This window comes from Oculina patagonica, chromosome 6 (genome assembly GCF_052425735.1).
Source record: "Oculina patagonica isolate OP01 chromosome 6, crgOcupat, whole genome shotgun sequence".
In the NCBI taxonomy this organism is placed as follows: Eukaryota; Metazoa; Cnidaria; class Anthozoa; order Scleractinia; family Oculinidae; genus Oculina; species Oculina patagonica.
This window is the reverse complement of record NC_135763.1, coordinates 894464-917323: the sequence shown is the minus strand read 5'-3', so window position 1 is coordinate 917323 and position 22860 is coordinate 894464. Positions and strand designations below refer to the sequence as shown.

The 22860-nt window shown below is 38.1% G+C and overlaps 1 protein-coding gene and 1 pseudogene across 2 annotated transcripts; one reads left to right on the top strand and one right to left on the bottom strand.

Annotated features, from left to right (window-relative positions):
• The first annotated feature begins 222 nt into the window (after positions 1 to 222).
• Positions 223 to 13583, top strand: LOC144658623 (neuronal acetylcholine receptor subunit alpha-10-like). Its single transcript, XM_078519082.1, has 9 exons — positions 223 to 306; positions 5128 to 5268; positions 6901 to 7055; positions 7839 to 7883; positions 8533 to 8642; positions 8938 to 9082; positions 9609 to 9864; positions 10306 to 10478; positions 11622 to 13583. The coding sequence occupies exons 2-9, from the start codon at positions 5184 to 5186 to the stop codon at positions 12357 to 12359; spliced, it is 1707 nt and encodes a 568-aa protein (XP_078375208.1). The 5' UTR covers positions 223 to 306; positions 5128 to 5183; the 3' UTR covers positions 12360 to 13583.
• A 414-nt stretch (positions 13584 to 13997) lies between these two features.
• LOC144658565 (neuronal acetylcholine receptor subunit alpha-10-like) lies at positions 13998 to 21922 on the bottom strand (annotated as a pseudogene). The gene is made up of 8 exons (XR_013571743.1): positions 21771 to 21922; positions 19984 to 20138; positions 18681 to 18725; positions 18131 to 18240; positions 17393 to 17537; positions 15865 to 16126; positions 15128 to 15300; positions 13998 to 14808 (listed from the first exon to the last, which is right to left on the bottom strand). The product of XR_013571743.1 is annotated as a neuronal acetylcholine receptor subunit alpha-10-like (transcript).
• Between the last annotated feature and the right edge of the window lie 938 nt (positions 21923 to 22860).

Sequence of the window (22860 nt, the reverse complement as noted above, 5' to 3'; positions counted from 1 at the left end):
TGTTTAAGAAGAACTAACGTCAGAATATGGACCAATTTTTAACTTGGCTCATTTGACCTGCTAATTTTTCTAACTGCTGGGAAACCCGTTTAGTGCTATTCATTCTATTGCCTTATTGACAGGTCATGTGACTTGATAGCAATTAGAATGCACACAGGAGTTTTGTTGTGGTAAATGAACAAATAGCAAAAATCGCCTTGAATGCTGGTAATAACATTAACAGCCTGATCAAATTTTAGTGTTGGACTCGAAAAGTTTTTTTTTTTCATTTTGGAGTGATTACCATAACCACTACGGCGTTCCAAGGTAAGAAATGAACAACAATCATTTAATAATTCTATATTATAGCGGCAAATCAAGTCAGAATTCAGTATTACTTTTGATCTTTTATAAGTGACTTGATACACAATTTGATCGGAAATGGGGTTTAAGGAGGAAAGGACTTATCAAAAACACCAAATAGGAGAGATGTGCCGTGATGTAGGAGGCACCAAAACAATTTTGTTTGTAAGGAGGTTTGGAACATTTAATACAAATCTTTTGCCAAATCTCTTACCGGCCGCTGAAGGAAGACTGCTTACTAGTATTAGAAATATCGACAATTCAGACGACAGGCGTAAAACCACGTTATGTGACGGGAGCCTCCTCTTGAAATATTATTTTATTATAATATTATATTATAACGGCACGTTTCTTCAATTAAAAAAATGCTGGCTGGTGTGATTGCTTTTTTATAATTTGTAACCCCAGCGTAAATAACAAGGAGTCTCATGAATTTAGCGCCATATTGCGGGAGCTCCATAATTTCTATTTTACTGTGACTATTTCAGATAAGAAATAATTTCTTGGTTTGGAGTCCTCTTTTTACTGTTTTCAGAGAAACACCGTGAGGGGAAGAAAACTTTTGCATTGCAAGTGTTCATGTTTTGCATGTCCATAGCTCGCTATGGCAACATAAGCAAATAGTAAAAAACGTTAGATTAAGAAACTAACATTCAGTTACATGAAATGGAAGAGAAGCGTTTTTCGTGACTGGCACTTGGAAGTAACAACGAGGTTAGTCCTCAACATACTTTCTTTCCGTTACATGCTGCTGTTTCAAAATTTACCGTTTTGTATCAATATCATATTTAAACTAAACAGCAACGTGATAGTCTAAACAATAACTCTAATGAAAATAAAGGGCGCCACCTTGAAGTTAAGAATTTGAATCATAAAGGAAAAGAATGTTCTTGTACGTTTCTCGGCTGTTCGTATTTTGTTCCATTATCAAGTGTTGCGCCTCCATTGCAGCATCAGTCGTGAATCAGTATTTAGTATTCAGTATTGAGCTTTTTCTTGAATTGTGTTACCAAGCCATACACACTTGATCTTCCGGCAGTTTCAGTACATCTGACGGCCTTCCGGTAGCGAGTGGGGAGTATACTTTTAGGATGATAAATATTGAAAATATACCCTACATATGTATATTAATTTTACATTGAAATCGTGGCCATGGGTCTTGACGTAAGTCGTAAATAGGTTAGCTTATTACTGACTTTTGATTTTGGTGGGTTTTTTTTTATCTTCTTGATTAACAATTAGTATGAGTCTCACCTATTTAAAGCAACTTTGTACTATTTTAGGACGCTTACATATATTACTGCACGGAAGTTACTGAACTTCAACCGTTTACTTAACTAAACTGTTCTCCCTTTGCATGGAATAAGATGTGATTTTAGTGTAATCTGCATGTTTTATCGTTCGCTGTGCGTTCAGCCAAGCTACTGTCGCGGGATAACGCGTATGTAGGCAAAGAAAATAATATGTTTAAGTAAGGAAATGTTTCTCTGTGCATTGAACTTTTTTAAGATGATAGAGCAGTTGGCGCAAAACTTATCAAATTTGTACGTTAGTCTTATTGTCGAAATCACGTTTTGGCGTATATTGGCATCAAAAATAAAGAATGTTTGAAACTTTTGGCAGCAGATGATGCAGATCTCTACAATAATGAGAACTGCATAGATTTTTCATAATTCCTGGAAGATCTTTGGATTACTGCGGGAATTATTCTTGTATGAGAAATTATGCCAAAAATCATCATCATCGCAGATACGGTGTAATTTTACATACCTTGATTCATTTTTTACTTTCACAACGAATCCACGCTAGTCCATCGGATCTGTTTTAACACAAAGGTAGATTTAGGGGGCCTGGAGGGCTGTAATCTCCCCTACTCTACCCCCTCCACACAGACATCTCACCCCATTTTGTGTGGGGATTTGAAATTTGTCCATTGAAGTCTTAAGCTTTTCTCGACTAATAGAAATAGAACCTTAGCGACATTATTTTCCCGTATTTTTCAGGCGAGCTTCCTGAGTGTCGCCCCAACTGCTGCGAACCCCTGTTTCTGTGAGTCGGTGTATCTGCGTCTTTAACAAAAAGTGATAGATCATGATATTTCTAACATTTTATCTATCGATTTAACATGTCATATTGCTCAGTTAATTGTAATTTTTTCCTTTCGTAAGGTCCATACGGACACCACCAACAACTGTTAAAAATTTAAAAGAAAAATAGGATACACAACGGTAAAAATACATATATAAAATAAGAGGTTTCTGAAGAGGTAGTCAGCAAAATGGCCTGATAATCAAGATTTACAAATTTCAATTTGAATGCATTACAGTAAAAGGTAAACGTGATCAGCATAAAATGTTTCTCCCTTTGCCCCGCGGCATGATGTTAATGTTACGTTAACCTTGCAGTGTAATGGCATTACATTCGTCAACATTCATCAAGTATTCGACTGATGGAGTCCACCATGATTCTAATTCTAAGCGATCAGTTCTTTTTAATAACGAATGATTAACTAATGAAAAAAGGAAAGGAATAAAAACGGTGTTGCATAAGTGAAAGAAAATAAAGAAATAATATGAGTGGGAGAGGAAGCACTTCGTGTCCCTGCTGCAGCTGATTTCTGCATCTCCCCGTGAGTCAATCGTGTTTTCATAGCTTGATGCATACGCGAGAATAAGATGGAAGAACTTCAAAGTTTTTATCGTAAATGAGGGTTACCAAAGGACTTATGAACTTTTCCAAACTCACTTCACGTCTTTGCACATATGCGGCCGGCCCTTGATTCCTTTCAGGCGAGAGATGGACCGTGTGTCATAACCATGTTTACCTAACGTTATGGAAAACATCTTGAAATCCAATCAGAATCTTCGTTATAAAACCAAAATTTTACAAATGGGCATGTGTTTCCTGTAATACGACTGCAAATAATGTTTAAGAATGAAACTTTCTTCAAAACTACCTCGCCGCTATTTTTTTCTGAGCTGAGTAACAGAAAAGCACGAGAAACAACAGATCTAGAACTAACAAACAAACGTGATCGGAGATTTTGTGTCGCAGGTACGTGTAGCGTTTTATATTGAGAATATCTGATATTATGATGCGTGTACAACGCTTTTATTCGCCAAAAAAACTAAACGAGTTTGGCATCTTGCAATTGTAACCGGTGAAGTATTATAAGATCGCAGGATATTAAGACATATCCTTCATTCTATTAATGTGTGAAATGCACTGTCCCGCCAAATTGTTCTTTATAATCTCAAGTCTCAAGCTGATGTTAAATGGTATCCATCCTTCAATAAATCCCAAAAGCGAATCCATTGTCAACATAAACTGAAACAACCATATTGCTGGATCTACATTGAAAAAAAGCCTTGCGACGTTTTTTTTTTCAGTAATTAGGCGCTACGTGGCCAGAAGCTAAAGCTAGCAAATCACAATCATGGAAGTAAAAGAGAGATTTTTTTGTGAAAAAAAAAACCATATTTCTCCACAGCACTTCTATGAGATCTAGACAGTTTAAAAGGCCAGCAGGTGCTTGATGGGAGTTCGTCATTAATATATAGTTCAAAACAAGATAAACATAAACTAAGCCAAAACTGATTTATTGTTGCTGTGTTTATTTTGCATCTGAATTGATGACCTTTCCTCGAACGGCTTCTAGCAGAAGCAATCACAGCTAAATTACAAACTTAAAAACGTTTTAAAGCACTGTCCTCGGTCTGTTCAAAGCATGGGCAACGCTATCCACCGGATAAATCACTGTCCAGTGGATAGTGTAGTTTGGCAACACTTATCCACTGGACAGTGATTTATCCGGTGGAAAGCGTTATTCACCCTTTGACAACTGGGCCCTGGAGTATATTTTCACAATACCCTCTTTGAGAAGCCATTAACCAATTTTCAATATCTGACTGAGGAAAGAACACTCCCTAATGAGCGGATGCTATAAGTAAAGAAAGTGCTTGGGTGAACTTGGGATAATGCGAAGGAGGCCGCGATATGACGTCATTACGACGGTTTATGTCATTTTAATTTGCTATTGTAAAGCTTCCCTAACAATGCTACTGAATTGAATAAATAAACTTTCTACCGCGGTATATCATACTCTTCGATTTCCCTTCTGCTGTGAAAAATTAACATTCGTTTACCAAAATTATTTAATAAAAATATTTCGTTGGACAATCAGGTTGGCTTTTCGGTTTCCATAAAATATCAAAACTTTATGATCATGCATCCAAAAACCCAGTTTATTTGCTAAATTGTTTTACGTATGCTGTGTTCTTTAAGAACCAATTAACGAAAACGTTAACTTAACAGAAAACCAATATTCAAAATCCCACTTGATTAAGGGGCAGGTGTATTTTGTTCAGACGGTTAAATAAAATCCGTATTCACTGATAAATAATTAACGGCTCTCAGTGAATAAAGAGTATAGCCAGTTAGGCTTAAGTTTACTGCTATAGCGCATTACTAATTTACAAAGAGCCGGAACGTTTTCTGGTGAAGTCGCGATTTCAACGTCGCCTTGAGCGTATTGCAATTGCTTTTTACTCAACGTGACCCATATCTCCCTTTTCAATAGAAATATTAATGCTCCCAGCTATCGTTAGATATATCTTTACCTTTTCAAGTCTCGCTGCAATAAAATTTTATTGAGGAAGTGATGTTCAATGATTTTGAAACGTCAGTAAACTCAATAACTCTCATTGGGCACTCAAGTCTTTAATTGGTCATCTCTTTTCATGCTGCTATATAAAAACAACTGATAATTCATTTTTATTTTCTTAGGCATAAATAGTGAACAGTGTTGAAGCTGGAGGACCTTTAAACAAAGCAGCAAGAAGATGTGGTTTTCTTTCAGGGAACGTATAGTTATTCAAATAGTTTTTCTTGCACTGTTTTTTGCTACGGGAGGTTCTTTAAAACAAGGTAAGTCAGTAATTGGAAATACGTTAGAAACAAATACATGCTGAGTCTTTTCTGAAACGACCGTCAACTGCAAAGCTGGCAAATGCCTATAAAAATAGTATTCAGTTTCAGCATTTTCAAACAAGAATGCCTACAAGATCACGTGAAGGATAAGAAACGAATCCGATATGTAAAATCATCTCAGCATAACGGCCTGGCATGCACTTTTAACGCTAAAAAGTTCTATAATTAAAACATTCTATAATTAAGAATTAAAATAATAAAAAATAATAAAAATCAGAAAAAATCAATTGAATAATATCAGAAAAGAAAATAGAATAATTTAAAAAATAAAATAAAATTTTATAATGAGATCACAAAGGAAGAAAGCTCTATGCATGTAAATGCGCTGTAAAATTAACAAAAGACTCGACTTTCTGTCTCGGGTTTTAGCCCGAAGTATAATTAAACCAAGGGAAAAGTATTGGTAATGTTAAAAATGCTATAGACATGTACAGTTGACAGCGTAGAGATTTACATAGGTGATGTCTGAGATTTCTAACTCAAGTAATATATCCAGTCTAAAGTTTAGCGTTTTCTGAGCTGTAGCTGTTTAAAGATTCCAAAAAAACTATTTTGGAAAGAAACTATTTTGCCAAATCAAAGACATACAATGTCAGTAATAATTTGTTTAATATTCAAAGTCGACGTCAGGAACTTTGAATGTCATCACGAAATTGTTCGAAACATTTTCGTTTGTTCATTCACAGGCAGCCCAAGCTAACGATGAAAGCCATAGTAATCTAACACTCAATTTATAAGTATTGGAATGAAATAATTTTGTTTTACGATATCTAAATTCGAACGTTTTATGAATATAATTGACTTACACTGTTGCTGTGTCGTGTTCTTTCTTGTTTGCCAACTCCTCGAGCCAATTTAAAGTGATTTAGACGAGTTTAATATTGCTGTGCAAAATTTTGAACACGTGTACGTTCAGTTATAAAATATTCCCAAGGCTGGAAACTATTTTCGACAGCATCTCACTCGAAGCGAAATATCGTCCATGAAATTGGTCAAATCGCCACAGAATTTCCACCATCGTAATCTTCGGTAATTTCTCTCTACTATCGTTGTACCTTTGGTTCTGAGTGCTGTAGTGAAGAGTAGAAAATTCCTCCAAAGAGCGATTTTGGCTTTTCTTGGAGAGTAAAAATATTTTTTGTTGCTTCTGCAATTTCAGTGTTTTCCACAAGTTCCTTAGTGATCTATCCGTATCATTATCGTTTATGAGAATCAGATCTTCTATTTCATTATCTGATAGACCAAAATATGACGTTAAACTATAGTTAAACAATTTTTCGTTCTTACGCTAGTCAAGCGCAGTGCTGCCATATCGGACGGCGGGAAAGAAGCGAGGGTTCACTGGTACAATGGTCCAAAGGTTTTCGACCAATCAGAGCGCGCGTAGTATCTCAGTCAGCCAACACAGAAGAAAGCTATTTCTTTTAGCGAATACCCCAAACATATACTAGTTTTTAGGCAATGCTGTTAGCCAATGAGGGCGTGCGTTCTACATGGACTATCAGCTTCAATGAGATACGTCTGATGTTCAACTTGAATATTACTATAAGTGTGTTTGAATGATTACAGGAAGAAATGTATCAGTGATTGAAATGGACGATGACGAACAACGCTTGCTCAATTACTTGTTTACAAACTACAACCCTCGCTTGCGCCCAGTCCTGAACAAATCACATGTGGTTACGGTCACGTTTGGAATTTCTCTTCACCAGATAATTGATGTGGTAAGATATTCGTGATAGCTTTGGAATAATTCATTAAACTATCTTGTTAGATTATTTTTATAGTGCGTCATTGTATGGTGTAAAATATAAAGGGAAGCCTCGAGCCAAGCGGCCCATACTGCCGGAGCTTATCCCGGTTTCTGTAGCATTAAGTGGCTAGGAATATTTCTACTCCCCCCTGAATGGGATGCTAGTCCATCGCAGGATATCCCCCAGCATTATGTCGCCGGTACCCATTTATACACCTGGGTGGAGAGAGGCACTATGAGAGTAAAGTGTCTTGCCCAAGAACACAACACAGTGACCCCGGCCGGGGTTTGAACCCGGACCGCTCGATCCGAAGTCCGGCTCACTAACCATTAAGCCTGGTGGTGCATGATAATATTTCAAATTTGGATACTGTGAAAACAGCTCTTCCATCAAATGCATCATCATATTGTTCAGTCGCGAGTTTCAATAGCTTTTATAAATGAAACTAAATAAATTGTCCTGCTAAGACCACTGCAACGCTGATCCACGCTTAATTTAATTATTTACGATATTGCAGCTGGCCAAATACAAGCCGTCGTCAGGTTTATTTTTTTTAAGTGGAGATAACATGGTTGCAAGTTGAAAGTTGGTTATAAACGGACTGGAGGTTTACGATCAGTGCTCGTAGCTAAATGACTTTTTCCGTAAAAGTCACCGAAGTCTTTTATGTTTCCCGTCTTTCGTCTTATTTCGCTTATTGGACTGTACTGCTCGAGTGTTAAACCTCATACTTGCACAATTCGATTTCTACAGGACGAAAAGAACCAACTTTTGCAGACCAGTATATGGGTGAGACAGGTGAGAATCCAAGTTTTAAATTAGGCGCTAGTGTAATTTAATGCAGCTTCCCGGTTATTTATTTTTTACTGGACTGGATAAGAGGCTAAAGTATTTAAAGTACAGTGGCTCATAGATTCAACGTAGATATCTTACGGCACGACACATTTTCTTGAGGCAGAAAAAAATAAACTCGCAACAATATAAAATAAACCCAGCAAGAGAATATCAACTCACGGAAAAAGACAATTAAATCACGATTAAAGAACATCAACTCATGACAAAAGAAAATCAATCGAACTAGTGACATGACTGTTCGTCCTGTCGCTTTTTGAAAACAGAGGGTCAAGTGATGTATTCTCCAGTGTTGCCTGGCAAACTACACCGTGACATAACATCGCCTAACGAATCGGTTGCAAACTCTGACTGAGAGAACAGGGCTTGTTTTCAGCTTGCCAGTCAAGTTGTCGTTATTCAACGTCAGTAAAAAAGACAAGGAATAGGTTGCTTTCGATATATTACAACTCAGCGTCACGACGCGCCACGTCTTCTTGTTTTCCCTAGCTCTTCTTTGGGAGATAAGGGCCATAAGGGCTCTCCGCCAAGCAGATATTTATTAAATCAAAAATAGCTTGTTGTCGTATATATCTAATTTTTTCCGATTTTTTAGGTTTGGAATAATCCTTTTCTTGTATGGAATGAATCGGACTTTGGAGGAATTAAGTCCATTAATGTCGAAGCATCAACGGTCTGGACCCCTGATATTTACCTATACAATAAGTAAGTTGTCAGTCCTTCCATATGATTTTTTATGATTAACCTGAACATTTTCTAATCTTAGAAAATCTTTCAAACAGCTTCTCTGTCAATTCATTATGCAATAAAGCACTTTGACGTTGTAATCAAACATTAAAGGTTTAACTTTATCTCTGCAACTTCTGAGTCAGAGACTTCCTGATCCGATTAATTTTGTGAAATAGTGTACTTTCTCCTTTAGCAGTCACCTAATATTGGGTCTACTAAATAACACTAAAAAACAAATTCAGATCCTGCAAGAATAATTTTCTTGTTTTAGCGCTGACCATGAACGTGAAGGAGGGATGGATCAATTCAATACACAGATAGTTATCAACTCTTCCGGCTGGAACAAGTGGCTCACCCCAGTAATTCTCTACAGCTCTTGTAAGATGGATGTCAAGTACTTTCCTTTTGATACACAGGTGGAAAACTTAAATATATATTGCAAAAATATCTTATCATTAACGAGTGGCAACAAAAGAATTAAGACAACCCCCGGGGAAGAGGATGTTCGTCGTACCTTTTAGATATATGTTAGAAATCATGTTTGGTAACAATTATAGGGTTTTCTTTTTCAAATTTTCACAGTTTCTTCATTATGGTCCCTTTAGAGTACGTTTTGAAAGTTAGCCTGCGAGCAGGCTCTCTTTTCGGGGCAACGTAAGCGCTTCGAGGGCAACGACGCGAGCGCAGAAGGCGCGAGTTTCGGCAAACGAAGCGAGCCGCGTTTCTTCCGCTCGCGGGCTCGCTTCGCTCGGCGCTCGCTAATAAGACTGTCTGATAATTTTTTACGAATGTCTTCCGGAGGGTACTTTTCTTGGGTTCCACCTGGGAACTTGTAAAGAGGAACCAGGTTGCTGTTTCTTACCCTCTTAACTTGTGTAATCAATAGATACTCACCGCGTCCCTATCATTTCTTGCCTCTTTGATTTCTCCCTTTATTAACAGGCTTGTGATCTGAAGTTCGGTTCCTGGACATACGATGGTTTTCGTCTAGACATGGTCCCAGAGGCACCATTTGCAGATACGAAAAAGTTTGTCAGTAACGGCGAATGGCAGCTGATTGCATTTCCATCCAAGAGGAACGTAATCCACTATGTGTGCTGCCCAGAACCTTACCCTGATGTGACATTCACTTTGCAAATCCAACGACTGGCGTTGTTTTATTACATCAACTTGATCATACCATGTCTCCTAATCACACGTGAGTGGGGCTTAAATAGCAACATCGGGGATCCCACTAGAAATCACCCAGAATTGAGTTTTTCTCAGAAATTCTGATTTCACTATAGCTAGCTTAAGATGAAGGATGACAAGAAATTATGCTCGCTTTATACTGGAAGACATGGGAGTATCCTCTTTGAAAGGGTGTTTTTCTAATCCAAATGCCAGTTATGAGTTACCTCTTATTTGCCACTGAGAATAGAAGTAGTAGATTAGTAGGACCCAATTACATGTATATTTCCAAAGCCATATGTGATTTTATAATGAAGCCTTCGAAGTACAACACTACCCAGTCATTTGACAATTGTTGGTGACGTTACAGAAGTTGAGACTGTATACCATGCAAGTTTACATTAAATCAAATACCAATTTTAGTAACGCCGTGGCCATGCATTTCTGTGATTCAATTTCTTGATTTTAGTTTTAACAGTGACAGCCTTTTACCTCCCCCCGGAGTCTGGCGAACGCATCACACTGGTGATAACTAACCTGCTGGCCATGACCGTCTTCATGTTACTTGTCGCCGAAATCATGCCATCGACCTCTGAGGTTATACCAGTAATATCTATTTACTTCAGTGGTACAATTTTCGAGGTATGTCTATGAAACTGCTATTAAGGTGGCTGTCACTCCCGACTCCCCTTAGGAGATTTTTGTCGCTCGCGTGACTTTAGTCGCCATGTGTTCAAGAAGGCGAGTGTTGTCAAAAGTTTTTCTTTATTGTGCCGTTCGTTCAGCTCGAACCAAACAGTTTGGTAAGTTAATATTTCGCCTTTGTTATACAAAGAAACATTTGGAACTTATTAGCCTTTGTAATTTTCAGAAAACCTTACTCACATGTATACATTTACACGAATGCTTTGATGGAAGTGAAGAGTTTTATTCAAGTTGTTGTGACTTTGTTCATCGTCCGATGCCGTGCGGTCGATATGTGCCTTTTGAGCTTGAGCCCATTGCGAGTTGTGAGTTTTTGACGTTTGTTTGAGAGCAAATAAAGACAGGTACTACGGCACTGACAGTGGCCTGCTAATGGTTTACAGCGGTACTTGTGCTTTGACGGATCGATATTATCACTCCAAATAAGCTGATGTTGAAATAACATCGTATTACAGCAAGGCGCCCAAATGTGTGACCACTTTTAATTTATTCACATTCTTTCGTGCAGATTTAATCCAATTAGAAGTCAACTGCAAGCTATCCACGGCTTTTGATTGGATTAAATATACACGAAAGAATGTGAATAAATTAAACGTGGTCACACATTTGGGCGTCTTGCTGTAAATGCATGCCTTATCATTTGTAAACACGTTATGAGTTTCCTTGACATAACAGATTACCAAAGCAGCGGTATAACCTGTCAAACGTCGTATTTAAACGCGTGTGTTGTTGTTGTTGTTGTTGTTGTCGAAACACCCTTAATTTTTGCTTTGAGTATTTATAACTTCTAACTAGCCAGTCGCACCAGTTAAACTTTGGTTACTGTTGCATGAAACGACAGAAAATATATATATTGCCACTCCCCCCTGAGCAGAACACTACGCCATCCCCTTCCTCTCCCCTCTCACATTTTATCAGGCTAACGCATCAGTTCAGCGGTGCCAATTTATCTGACTTTTTGGGTAATGAAAGGCAATGCGCAATCTTTGCCAGGAATTGAATTAAGTTTGCATTTGTTTCGCATTAAGCATTAAAGAGACATCATAGTGTTAATAAAGTCCTTGAAATTTCTTATCCTAGGTTTCACTGGCTCTGCTTGCCACGTGCTTCATACTCAAATGTCATTTTCATGACCCTGCATCTTCTGACATGCCAGCATGGATCCGACATGTAGTCTTCAAATGGATGGCTCAAATGTTGCGATTCAAAATTCCTAAGAAACGAAAACGGTCCACCTTCGGCACACCAGAGCAGGAACACACAGCTGCCTCCCAGAGAAATAAAACAACAGAGCGCAGTCGAAATGATATACCCAATTTTGTACAGGGTGCTACTTCAGTTGATGCTTTGTTTGTCCCTCGCAACGGTGTTCAATCCCTCGTGAAACAGCTCTCTCATTCAAACCTCGTGAATGGCAACTATAAATCAGGCCCAAATTTTACACAACAAGGGGGCCTGGGGTCTCTCCCAAAACTGACCGTCACTCAAGTGGAGGACTGGTGCATAGCATCCAGTCACGTGAGCTTGTGCAGCAACGAGGATGATGACCAGCGGCTTAACTCCGAGTCAGGCGCAGATGATGAGGCCAGACCTGCCACGTATGATGATAGGCGCATGGAGGAGTTATTGAAAATGCAGGAAAAGTTATTGGAACATGTTCAAATTCTGTCCAACGTTGTGACAGAGAACGAACAATTGCAAGAGAAAAAGGATGAGTGGAATATGGTGGCTGCCATCTTTGACCGGGTTTTCCGAATAGCCTTCTTAATCATGTTTTTCTTATCGACTTTGACAATATTCTATTTCTCCAAGGGTTAAAAATGTATATATAGCTCATGCTATTGCAGTTTTGTATTGTGCTTAGCATCGGTCAAGTTATTTGACTAAAAAACAACAGCAAAGGAGGTAGAGCTGCTATTGTCAACCAAAATGGAAGAATGATGGTTTAGATAAGGACAACTGAGACAGATACGAACTGGAAAAAAGCTAAGCAATCTGTGATATCAGCTCCTTTATAAAGTCAAACACTGAACGCTGCTTTCACTGAGTCCGTAATCAAATGAGCTGGCTCTATTGTAGTAAGTACAGAAGTATACAAATGCCGTATAATGATTATTATTTATAATAAAAGTAATAACAGTTTTATTAATATTTCGCTATTTCCACACGTGCCCAATAGCGCTTTACAGGAAATATACATGCGTGTTACACAGCGGAACAAAATGAAAAAACTAGCACACAAAATTAAGGAGTAATTTGTCACCTATGATATTAATGTTAAAATAGCTAATCTAACCTAATCTGACCTAATTTGAAATTAAACGTGGAAGAAAATTTAACAGAAAAAGAATAACTAGAGATTGTAAAATGCCTATTGAACAGATACGTTTTCAGAAGTATTCATAAGCTAGAGTAGTTAAAAAACACGTACACCTTTGAAAAGAACTCTTGTACCCCTTGGTGCAGCGTGTATAAATAAAATTTGATTTGATTTTTTTATTATTTGAAATGGGTTTTTGTGATATATCAAAACTATCTTGCTTTATTCCCAAACAAAATCAGCCCATGGGGTTTAATTAATATTAATTTTATTAAAAGTTGGTGACTTATGTAAAACAGTTTTTATACAGACAAAACGACACAGGCTTCAAATTCAAAACGCTAGCTATTGTACCTAAACCAAGCCTTTCCAAAACGTTGCCTCAAGTTGTTGGAAACAGTTTTGTAAATGTTGTACGGGAAATCTCTATCGACCATAAACACATCAAGAGTACTCAAGGGCTACTTTAAGCATTATGATATAGATATAATACTGTTAATATGTATACGTGCGGAGCAAAACACGAGTGTAAATATATAGCTAAACAGACTGTCCCAGTATCCAATTTGTAGCTTAAGAGTTATTCAATTTGTACGAAAAGTTTTGGAAAAAAGTTGTAGTTGTTGCTGCTAATTGTCTACGGTTGGAAAATTGTATATATAGCTAAATTAGTGTCATGAACACTGTAAACGGGTGTGCAAAATAAAGTTAGCTTCTTGAGTAAAAACCAAACATTGGAGTGTTTTTACACGATTTTGCATAATGAACCAAAAAGCTAACTTGAAACTATCTGGATTATCCTATCAACATTCTTTTGCCTGTGAATTTTCTTCTCTTTCAATGTCGAATAAACTGACTATCTCAGACCACATCTAGAAATGTTAATTCTTCAAACTGACTGTCACACATTTCTTTTCGTTGTTATTTGTAACAATATCTGACTCGTCCCCAGTCGTCTTTTGAGTCCGTCTTGAGTCGACTGCTGAACACATTCCCATCATCCTTCGCTTCTTGCAATTTTCGCATAAAAGACGACTGGGGACCAGTGAGTAACAATATTGTGATACACCAAGACGGTATCCCTCAATGATCACTCGTTGTATTTGCTATACCTGTCTGCTTGAAAAATATTTGCCTAAACTGTAAGGCAAAAATAAGGCGTCGCCGTCGATCTTGAGACTGCTAAAGGGTTAACTCCAAGCATAACTTGGAGCCTGCATAAAAATGACAACTGTAGAAACACACAAAATTATCAAAAACATCCAAAGGAAGAACTTGTCGATGATAGCAGCGATGAGTTGCCACTCCTCTTTCATGAGATCACCCATCTCCTGGTCCTGGATATACCGCACCATCTCAGCAACATCTTTTGACAGAGCGGCCTGAGACTCGAGCAGAGTTCTGGTCACGTGATCAGTACCTGTAGTTACGTCATCTGATGATCTGACGTTGTTTAAAACCGGTTGTGAGTCATGCTCAGCTAGATTGATCCTTGAAGCCGCTCGGCTGGTAATAAGGTCATTCATGGCACCTCCAATTTGAATGTTGTCGTAAACAGGTGGCATGCTCAGACGATGGGTTGTGTTTCTTACACGTTGAATGGCCGGTAGAAGGTTCAATCGTGGCTGGATATCTCCAGGCAAATTTGGCGAGGTGTGCTTTAAATGCAGTTGTTGCGAGCTTGACATCTGATTCCGTGTAGTATTTGGAATCTTTTTTATGAGCAATAGGTTCAGGGCTCAAGTTTTCGTTTTCATCTGTTGACTGCGCTCTTCTCAAGGACTCTTTAGGATCAATGCCATGAAGTATTTTCTTTACGGGTACCTTGGTGAGGCGTGCCATCCATCCGAGCACTATGTGACGTACCCAGTTTGGAACAGGCGTATGGGAAGGGTTGTTAAAATAGCACCTCAAGACAAGGCATGTTGCAACCAGAGCCAAGGCCACCTGACAGAAATAACATGACAGTGTTACAGCTGTAGAAACTGATTTAATGAAGCGCCAAGGAGTGGAAAGAATGTATTCGTTGTAACGGGGGATTTGTTTACCGAGGTTCAGTTTCGGCACATTTTAATTTACTGTTGTTAACTTTTGGTGGACTTCGTTATAAAGGCGTTCGTCAATTGTATCAAGGTTCCACTGTTCATCAATAACTTATTTCAAATGGCTCGTTAAGGTTGTATTGTTTCTTTAAAGTATAAGTAAAGAAGAGACGAGAGGAAGCAAGAAAGATTTGCCAAGGTATTTAAGAAAGGCTATCACTCACCTCAAAGACACTGCCATAGAAGTAGACTGATATCAAAGGTACAGTCTCAGAAGTAGCGGGTATAATTTCCACCACCAGTAGCATAAAAACAGTCAACGCCAGAAGATTTGTGATGACAAGTGTAAGCCGTTCACCAGATTCCGGTGGTAAATAAAACGATAGCAGGGTCAGAGCTGAAAGTGAAAGTAAAAATATATGGCCATGTTAAATTAAGTTGGGTTCAGCTAATTTGTAAATGATCTTCAAACATAGCCATAGTTTTTATTTTGGATGGACGTTTGATCTCAGTTGTGTTGATCGATTCCACATCCATGCAACCTCGTCCTTAGGGCGCTTCTCTCTTCAGAGCGGGAGGGGCAGGGGAAAAGCGCCCTGGGAACGAGGTTGCATTCCCAGTCATCCACGACTCCTTTTATTCCGCTAATATTATATATTTGTGCTATTTCTATATTGATCAGTGTTCAATTGACCGAGAAGTTTGCGTAGTAATTGCACAACAGAGAGAAATCATGTGATTAACTAAACAAAGTGACACACCCAGGATTTGCAATGTGAATTTTTAGATTATAATACTTTATTTAAACACAAATGGTATTTGAAAAGGAGGATCATGAGGTCATCCCTATTTAGGTCTCCTAACTTGAACGGGAGATAATTTTTCCTTTGGGGTGTGTGTGGGTGCGGGTGAGACTATTACTCCTGTAGTCAATGGAATACAGTTAATTGAATCACTTTACCTGATATAAGAAAACATGGAGCGATCATGTTAATAAAGTAAAACATATGACGCCTTCTCAAGTCCATTGTGTAAGTGATATCGGGATAAGGCTCTGGACAACACTTGTAAATGACCTCGTTACGACTGCAAGGCATGCTGATGAGGTCCCACTCTCCATGCCTGATGAACTTCTTAATGTCTCCTTCGCAGCTGTCACTTTCAGGAACAAGATCCAGTCGAAAGCCGTCATACGTCCATGAACCGAACTTCATACGACAGATCTGGGTAAACAAAGTTGTATTATTTTTTATTTTGTAATTTTCTTCTCAAACAGAAAAACGAAAACATCAGTCAGTATCGCTTAATGAAATGTAACAATCAACACACTATGGTCGTGTTCTATTGGGATCAACCATTTTAGGTTGGTTGGGTTGGTTGTGTTTTTTCGTGTTCTTTTGGGAAAGAACCGTTTTTGGTTGGTTTGGTTGATCAACTTTTTCAACCGGCATCAAACCAGGTTGAAACGGTTGATAAAGTATTGTTAGTGACCGCTGTCATTTTCGCAGGCTTTTTAAAATTGCTGCTGCTGGGATCCTTGCTGCTGCTCGCGACACTCGTAACCAACAAAAAGATGGCGAGTTTCGCGAGTTTCTCGTATAAAACACTTGACAGGGAGGAGGTTCAGGAATTAATGGCCGCCCAAATTGGCGAAAATGCAGCTGTCCCAGGCTGTTCGACAGGCAGCAGCAATGAGTCCGGAGGTTTCATGCGCTGGACGGACGAAAGTGCAAAACTTCTCATCAGATGTGAGTCTGGCAAATTTGTCACAACTTCTTCCACATATTCACGAATACGAACAGCAGGTGTTCGTTCGTTGTCTAAAAAATAACGCTGCTTATCCCTTTAGTTTATCGTCGGATTCATCTCTTAATATTTCTTCTTCTAAGACCTCGAAAAGTACAAATGACACAACAGCACGACCACCGGCCGCCATGTTTACCTCGGCGTGTGAACGTGGAAGTCTGGTGATTATTCCCAGGAGTTACCGCGTTTCAACCGAAAAAGGTTGGAAAAGTGTTCTATTGGGAAACGTCAACCGTCTCAACCAAAACCGGTTGTGGTTGAAACGGTTGACCCCAAAAGAACACGACCTATATGTTATATACTTTAACCTACATGCCACAGCCATGTATTTTTATATTGTTACAATTGTAAACTTGTCCAGGGGCTCTCCTCGTAAAGCTCTCAAAGGTTTGCTGAGATCCACATAAAAAGGCCAAATAAATGATTGATTGATTGATTGATTGATTGATTGATTGATTTTGTTAGCTGACTGAAGTGGCTCACAATAGTTAACATCACATATGTCATTAACATCATCGAACAATTAATCAGCTGACGCTGACTTAGGAAGTTGATGCCATACTGGAACATTGCTAGTATTGATATGAGACCAAACGGACGTAAATATCAGTTCAAATCTCCAAAATGAGCCATGCTTTACAGTGAGACTAATCGTAGCTATTTGACTTATTTATCATATCTACCTGCTTGTCAAAGGGAAAGTAAGTGACGTCAAATTTACAGGAGCTTTGCACGATCTTTGGTGCCATCCAATTGAGTTTTCCATCTGAAGTTATCTGAACTTTGGTCTTGAAACGATCGAGGGCCCCATCATCTGAATCGTCTACACTGTATAACATGACGTGGCATAAGCCGTAAAAGCATCAGTTAAAAAACGTTATCAATTGTAGTAGGGATGCTACTCCATCACAAATTACTATACAGCATTCTGTATTCCTGAGTGGAGAGGGTCACTGTGAGAGTGAAGTACTCCAATGCAGTTTACCTTACACCACCGCGCCTAACTGAACGGGTTAAGTTCAGAGTTGGAGAACGTATTTTTGTATTCTCATAGATGTCCTCTACTGAGTAAAGCTAGAGGATTAGACAGCAAATTACCTGGCCATTCAGTTTTTACAAGAGACTTAAAAGTCGCTTGTACGATATCTATGAAAGGACGATAGATATGTCTTATGTGTACATCAGTAGTGGCCTTTATATATAGCTATATTTAATTAGGCCCATTGAATTGGTACCTTCTAACGTTTAGGTTTGTTGAATAAACACCTGTGTGCGACCATTAAAACAAAAGCATCTTTTAGGACTTTCCAGTGTTGTACTATCTGTTTGTCAATAGTTTACAAGTTAGGAAAGGACTCCTGGTTATTACATGTATGTAAGTTCGCTCTCTATCTCGCGAAGGAATAGAATCAATGACTCACTTGTTGTAGAGGAATATGTCAGGCTTCCATACTTTTGACGCATGTACGTTGATAGCTTTTATTCCACCAAAGTTTGAGCTGTTCCACTTTAAATATGGATTAAACCATGCCTAAAAAGTGATTTGTAAACCTATTAACTCTGTTTAAAAAGGACTTTAAATAATCCGAAGGAATTATCTATGGATATGACAGGGAAACCTATCGCACCTTTTAAGGGTTGGAAATAGTATTTTGGTGTAGCTTTGGGGAGAAGGGAAGGGAACTACAACTACACAGGTTATGTCACGAAAGTTAATAGGGACTTTCAGATCAAAGTACAATTGCAAGTACCTGAGATTGAGAAGGAGTACGACTTTTCGATTATGCTTTCGATTATCACATGTCGTGCCAAAGTTTCTTTTTCAACAAGTCAGCAACGGAAAGGATTGGGAGCAAGATCTAGGAACGTAACTGGATTGAAATTCGAAAGTCGTAGTCGTTATCCGATCTGAAGCTGAGTTAAACGTCCCTATTATACCTTCAGGAAAAACGGGGCGTAAAATATCTATACCTGTCTAATCCAAACGCTACTCTTTACAATTTGATTCTTGAAGTCCTGAAAACAAAAAAGGTAAAAATAATTAAAAATCACTGAATGACCTCAGTTTGCATTGTCAAATTACAGAGGTCCAACACAATAATTAAAGTTGGAAGATGTCGATCAGATTGATCGAGTAGTTGGTCCTCTTATTGTCTCGTAATGGTCAAGTTCAACTATGCTATTGCAAAAATGATCAATAACCTAAACTACTTTGCGCCAAAATTAATTGAAACTGCATTTAAATGGGATAGGTCACAGTATTGCATTAATTACTAACTTTAACCCAAAATAAAAGCATAAAAACTGAATTGCTCTAACTTTACTTGTGTTTGCCTGACAGCAATAGAAAAAATCCTTTCAAGCATCCATTTTCGATCTTGCCAATTTTGATCATCTAGCATACTTTTGTCTTTTTTTTTTCCTTTAAGCATTTTCTTATTTTCTCTACGGATACGAGCAATTATTTGGGGGCTTTATTTGATTCGAAAGCATTTCGGTTGCATGCTACAAATCCGTCTTAAATGATACTTTGACATAGCCCCTTGTGTTTAGTCCACACTAAGCTTAAAATAAATGGTTAACGGAACCCCCTGCAGATCTGGAAACAAAGCATGCAGACAGGGGGCACTTTAGAAACAAAGAACTATCGAACTCCTGCTTAAAAAAGTTCAAACAGATGGTCTTTTTACATTATTTGCATTTTTCAGCCGAAAATAGTCAACAGCTGATTTAGGACTAGATACTTTTAAAATATTGTTCTTCAACTTCGTTTCGGCAAAGTAGGTGGGAATTTATGAGAAATGTTTAACAACGTTCCTATTAGAGGATACTTTGTCCGCTTTTAACCCATTAAAATTATTGCCGTTTATCCATCAGTTAACCCGATCTAAACCCTACAAAAGTCTCTTGTTGTTGACCTTGGACTCTTAGGTGAACTAAAATATCTGCATGATAATACTCTACTGAAAACATTTCAACAAGACAACCCGTAATTTGTAAAATGGTATATTCGCACTGGGTGGTCACTCCATCATCAAACTTCAGAATTTCTGCAGATCATTACCTTAAACAATTCAAAACTAACAATTTTCCACTAACAAGAGTCAACAAAACTGGCAATTTAAAGCGCTGATCTTGGTAGGCTCTTTTACAAAAGCATAACAAACACACTTTTCATGTATATCACAGTGCCGCGCTCCGCTCAAAGCCATTGTTTGCGGTTACAATGCATAACATAGATAAAGCTCTTCCTTTGAAACTATTTTGGACTTACCACTTCTATGATTTGATGAAGCGAGATTCCAAACTCCACGCGAACAGTGTCTGTTTTCTTAAACACGGGATGAAGCTCTGGGTCATACTTATCAAACAAGAACGTCAGCAACCTCCTTTCGTCATCATCTGTTAATCCTTTGGCGGGCTCCCCTTCTTGGAATTAAAAAACAAAATTAATAACAAGTTGTCAAATATTCTGAATGCTACGTATTTAAAGCTTTTCACTCGAGCATTGATCAGGTTTATTTGTTGACGGAAAACGTTCTTATTCAATCCTTAATTGTGTTTTCCATCTGTTTACTTCTTTTGTACCAAAGATTATCAAACTGATATAAACAGGACATTGACACTTTGTTTGCTCTTACACATTTTTAAAATCTGTTTGTCGTGGAACAAACTGTTCTTTTGTTCGCTTATTTACCAATGTTCCAATACAAGCATCGACTGCAAGCAAACAATAGACCGTTTTAAGGCTTTTTTTCCGCCATATCAGGGACGGTATTTCAAACAGTGTTTATATGAAAAACCCGGAATTCGATGTCACATTATTTTCGAAATATTTTGTGTCGATATGCACCATTTGTAAAATTGCGAACTTAAGATGTTAGAAGATATAAGATCTTGACCAAATTTAATGGTTGTAGCTTAGCTAGAAAGCATGCAGTCGCGTGCATACATTTTTATTTGTTTAAGTTTGCGGGAAATTTTCATACAGATGCTCTCTTTTGCGCCATTAGTGTGCACCACTAGCAATATAAGGAAATGACCTGAAAGTCGATTGACAGGGCGGGAAAAATAATATTTTTTAAAAAAAGTGCATAGCAGCTAAGTAAAGTCATAGAATGTTACAGCCACCCCCAAAATGCTACACTGTTATTATTTGACCATTAACGGTATTTTTGCAGACGTTTTGGGCTTCAGCCAGTCTGATTGTCGCTATCCTCGAGCTATTTTAGATACAAATGACACGTAACTGTTACCACTATCTGATGCGGTTTAATGCTGTCTATATAGTATCACCAGTGCTCTTAAATTTCAAGGAAGTCCAAATAATACATTCCCACATTACATATATCGATTGCGTCAAGGTGTTGCTGCGCAATGAACCTACTGTGCCTAACATACTGATGGTCATATATAGCAAATATAATAAACTTTTAAATGCAGGGAACCACACAACGCAGAGAAAACCCAGAACTTCTTGACTGTTTCTTGTTGCCGGATCTCTTTTTGCAGAAATGTTCGTACCAGACGTCACTGTAGCGTGTAGAAAAACTACAGTTCTAGTCAAAATATTGGTCATTAAAATAAACGGTGCCCTTGCCGTAGTGTCAGCCTTGCAATTTAATTCAGTTTGAATTGAAGATTGACTAAAATAAAAGAGTAATTACATTTTATAACAGCTACTGCCGTCGCACCCAATCGCAAATTCTTGTTAGAGAAGAGAGTATTGACTGAAATGCTAGTAGCTCAGAGTGACATAACTTTGTTATAAGGTTTAGTCGTGACGGTATTTTTCACTGGGTAACACCCCACTGAGAAAGATATCTGTGCAGCCTCTGTGTAGTAACATGTGTACGTTTGGAGAACCAAAGACAAAAAATCGTAGCATCGCAGACTAAAATGATGCTGGCAATGCTCGCAGTTCGCAAATTTACAAACAAGTGATAACATTGTATTGTTACTTATCAAGCTTAACGTTTGTTTCCAAATTACGTTTTCCGTCAGGTTTAATTTACTTCAACAAGCTGATGACTGTTTTTAAGAAAGTTAACGTGAACTTACCTTTAGACGAGAAGACTGCCCGAAAAGAAAGGAAAATGATGTAAAAACGTAAAAGAAGGTTCATTGCTACTCTGCTCTGCATGTTCACTCGACTGACCACTGATTTTGAGCGCGGCTGGAACGGATGTGAATGGTACTCAGGTGATTCCGGAAAATTCCTGACTCGCATGCTAGCTATCAAATGCACGATTCACCCTGGGGCAATGTACCTCAGAGAGTTCAGTCTTGTTTGACAGAAGCTATGCAACCTTTTGTACCGTAGTAATTCTAATTCATCTGTTTGTACGAACATGTTAAAATCGCGCTAAATCAGGCATGTTTTCCTCTTCATTTCTGTCCTAAACTGCAACTGTTTTACCAGAGCCAACATGCTCTAGAGTATGGCAAAAATTACCCCCATTTTTAATCATTCGAAGATTGTACATAATCAAAGCATACTTTACTCTCACGAGCAAGATAAGGGTTATTAACAAAAGGTAATTAAACTTTTGTTTTTATGCCTTTGTCGCAGACTTTTACGCCTCCACTAACGTCTTCCAGATTTTATTCAACATACAACTCAAAAATGTTTGCAAACGAAGCATAAATAGCATCAGAAAAAACAGAACTATTATTCTTTACTTAAAAGGTTTGAAAACCACTGAAGCAGATAATCAAATAACCGAACAATATTAAAAGCTGTGCACAAAGGCTTCATCGAACACAACACAAAAAGAACCTTTTATAAATGTACATATAGCCTGGCTTTAGTTAACAAGAGAGCTATAAAGTGTTAAGCGATTTTTACAGACTTTTTAGTCTCACTGCTAAAGTTGAGTTACTGGAATTAAATTATGTTCCAATAATATCTTTCATTCCGAGCGTTTTCTGTTTAATTTACACAGTGCTTATTCTACCATTGGACAAATAATCCATCTTGTTGATGTTTTGCCTTTGTCGGCTTCACTTTAGTTAAGTAGCCGAGATACGTAGCTGATAGCCCATGAAGCTCCGTCAGAGGACAAAGCTAATAAATGCCTTTCGAGCCATCATTAGCAAAGTGCGTGACTGATGCATTGGGTTGTTCATCCTTCCATAGTAGGTCGGTTGA